Source organism: Bos taurus, chromosome 7 (assembly GCF_002263795.3).
Source record: "Bos taurus isolate L1 Dominette 01449 registration number 42190680 breed Hereford chromosome 7, ARS-UCD2.0, whole genome shotgun sequence".
Taxonomy (NCBI): domain Eukaryota; kingdom Metazoa; phylum Chordata; class Mammalia; order Artiodactyla; family Bovidae; genus Bos; species Bos taurus.
This window is the reverse complement of record NC_037334.1, coordinates 52,397,345-52,400,482: the sequence shown is the minus strand read 5'-3', so window position 1 is coordinate 52,400,482 and position 3,138 is coordinate 52,397,345. Positions and strand designations below refer to the sequence as shown.

The 3,138-nt window shown below is 43.1% G+C and overlaps 1 protein-coding gene across 1 annotated transcript; it reads left to right on the top strand.

Annotated features, from left to right (window-relative positions):
• Positions 1 to 352: 352 nt before the first annotated feature.
• On the top strand, positions 353 to 2,584 carry TAF7 (TATA-box binding protein associated factor 7). The gene is given in 1 exon segment (NM_001046028.2): positions 353 to 2,584. A coding segment is annotated over 1 exon segment (1,050 nt). The 5' UTR covers positions 353 to 1,020; the 3' UTR covers positions 2,071 to 2,584.
• The last annotated feature ends 554 nt before the right edge of the window (positions 2,585 to 3,138 follow it).

Below are 3,138 nucleotides of genomic sequence, written 5' to 3'. Positions count from 1 at the left end.
AGCACGGACGGCCTATCTCCAGCAATCACACGGAAGCCTAGGAAGTAACCGGCCCCCGGCGAGCTAGTAAAAGCGCTGGCTTAGCAGAAGCAGGTGAGACAATCTTTCTTAGAATTGCTTTCCGTAAACACTTTAAAGGTAGTGGCTGTTTTGGAAACCTGATCCCCACCCTCTCGTAAATCTAAAATCTCGCGAGATAACAAGCCACGCCGAACGGCGTAATCGCGAGTTGCGCCTGCGCGCGCTGAAACAGCCTGCACTTCCGCCCAAGGCGTGCTGTCACTCACAGACTCCTCCAGTCCTGCGGGGTGACGTAACGCTTTCTTTTCCGCTCGCTCTGCAGCTCCGGACAGAGGCACGCCGAGCTGCGGAGTTGCAAAGTCTGGCGCTCAGAGCTGCGGCTCTCTGCGAGATTTCACCTTGCTGGTTCCGAGTCATTTCACCGATAATCAATAGCGGATCGCTTTGCCAAGTGCCGGGAAGAACAAAGGAATCAAGAAAGAGACGCTCGGCTCCCGGCCTTGTTCTGAGTGGCTTTTTCCGCTCGTTCCTGTCCGGAGAATCTGGATTTATAATCGTCACTGGATTGTAAGTACCCGAGGCGAAGAGAGCTCACTACGCCCCGCATTTTGAATATCTTTGTTCCGGGAGAGTTTGTGGTTTGGGCGTTATCTGCTGAGCCTTACTTTCTGTGCCGAAAATCCGTAGGAGCTGCCATTTGCTTTCTCTGCATTGTTCTGCAGCGGCATCTAGAGGTTGAAACTTGGCGTTGCAGCTAATAGATTTAAATGGACATAACTGAATAAGACAATGCATCAGTAACAACTGGTGTTCAGTCACGGCGTTTTAAGAAAGACTTGGGGCATAATTAAAAATATATGCTTAGCTGATGTTCTACCTAGAACTCTTTGTAATTAAGGATTCACGTTTATAAAGAACTGGTCTTTCTGGTGAAGTACCTGGAACTTTTTAGTGCAACAAGTGGTTATTAGAGAAAAAGTGAATTACAAAGAAATAAAAATGAGTAAGAGCAAAGATGATGCTCCTCATGAACTAGAGAGCCAGTTTATCTTACGCCTACCCCCGGAGTATGCCTCTACTGTGAGGCGGGCGGTACAGTCTGGCCATGTCAACTTGAAGGACAGACTGTCAATTGAGTTACACCCTGATGGGCGTCATGGAATTGTCAGAGTGGACCGAGTCCCTTTGGCCGCAAAATTGGTAGACCTGCCGTGTGTTATGGAGAGTTTGAAAACCATTGATAAAAAAACCTTTTACAAGACAGCTGATGTCTGTCAGATGCTTGTCTCTACAGTTGATGGTGATCTGTATCCTCCTGTGGAGGAACCAGTTGCTACTGCTGATCCCAAAGCAAGCAAAAAGAAGGATAAGGACAAAGAGAAAAAATTTGTATGGAACCATGGAATTACTCTGCCTCTGAAAAATGTGAGAAAGAGAAGATTCCGTAAGACAGCAAAGAAAAAGTATATTGAGTCTCCAGATGTGGAAAAAGAAGTAAAACGGTTGCTGAGCACAGATGCTGAAGCTGTCAGTACCCGCTGGGAAATAATTGCTGAAGATGAGACAAAAGAAACAGAAAATCAAGGCCTTGATATCTCTTCCCCAGGAATGTCTGGGCATAGGCAGGGCCATGACTCCTTAGAACATGATGAGCTTCGGGAGATATTCAATGACCTCAGCAGCAGCAGTGAAGATGAAGATGAGACACAGCATCAAGATGAAGAAGATATAAACATCATAGACACTGAAGAAGATCTGGAAAGGCAGCTACAGGACAAACTAAATGAATCAGATGAACAGCACCAAGAAAACGAGGGAACCAATCAGCTGGTTATGGGAATTCAGAAACAGATTGATAACATGAAAGGCAAGCTCCAAGAGACCCAGGACAGAGCAAAGCGACAGGAGGATCTCATCATGAAAGTGGAAAACCTGGCTCTCAAGAACAGATTTCAGGCTGTGCTGGATGAACTGAAACAGAAGGAAGACCGGGAAAAAGAGCAGCTCAGCTCTTTGCAAGAAGAGCTAGAATCACTCCTAGAGAAGTGAGGAGTGGTTTCATACTCAATTTCATTACTGTGAGAGGTCAGCATTGAAAGAGAAAATGTTTTTGTTTTCATCGCTTGTAAAACTGCAGTAGTTCGCAGTTTCTTCCACTGTATTCTTTTGGATTTGTCTTGTAGACAAATGTGAATTTCTAACTCATTTGTCTTTTGGAACCACTTTGCTAGGTGTTTATCCTGTAGGAAGTAGGAATGTATAGACAGATAAATGTAGAGAGTTGTAGGATTAGTGGAGTGAAAAGTTCAACTTAGTTATTAATCACAGCTTCATTGCAGGACTTTGTGGCTGTTTCTCTGATTAGAAGCTTCCATTGCTACTCTGTGATGACATCTGAGGTAAATCAATAGAGTCTAGTCTGGAGGCAGTAAAGTTTGTTTGCTTATGTTTTTTGATGCTATAGCTAATTTTCCAGCTATTCAAAGCAATTTTTCGTATTTTTGCATTGCAAGTCATTTCGTAATGTTCAACAATAAATAAAAGCAAGTTAAGTTTCACTTTATAATGTGTCTTGCTCTTTTCGGGGTAGTGGATATTATCCTCTTCTGAAGTGGTTTCCTGGTGGGGTTTAATAGATTGACCAATTGGATTCTGTTTTGTAGGAAAAGAAGCAATTATGTTCGATTTTAAGAAAAGAACACAGCAAGGGCAAAGAAATTGGGCAGTACCACCTTTACATTATGTTTCCAGTCCACCTGCTCCATTTGGAGGTTAGGAAATAAAGAGCCTTCCTAAACTATCTGAATGTTTTTTCCAGCCTAATCTCCCGTTCTCCCACTGTTTTCAATCCTGAGCTTATTTACATTTTTTTCAAGGAGTTTAATTACTCCTCTTCCTCTATAATAGTCTACTGGGATAAGTACTCTTATGCACACCTGTCATACCAGAGTCTAAGTTACCTGTTGCTCATATCCTTACTAAGCTGTTAATTCACTGAGATTAGGCATTTTGCCTTTTTAGTCACTAAAGAAGAGAAAAGCAGTTAAAATCACAAGGTCAGGTGATGTAGTGCCTGAGTTGAGTGATCTTGGGCAAGTAAATCTGTTTGCCTCAATT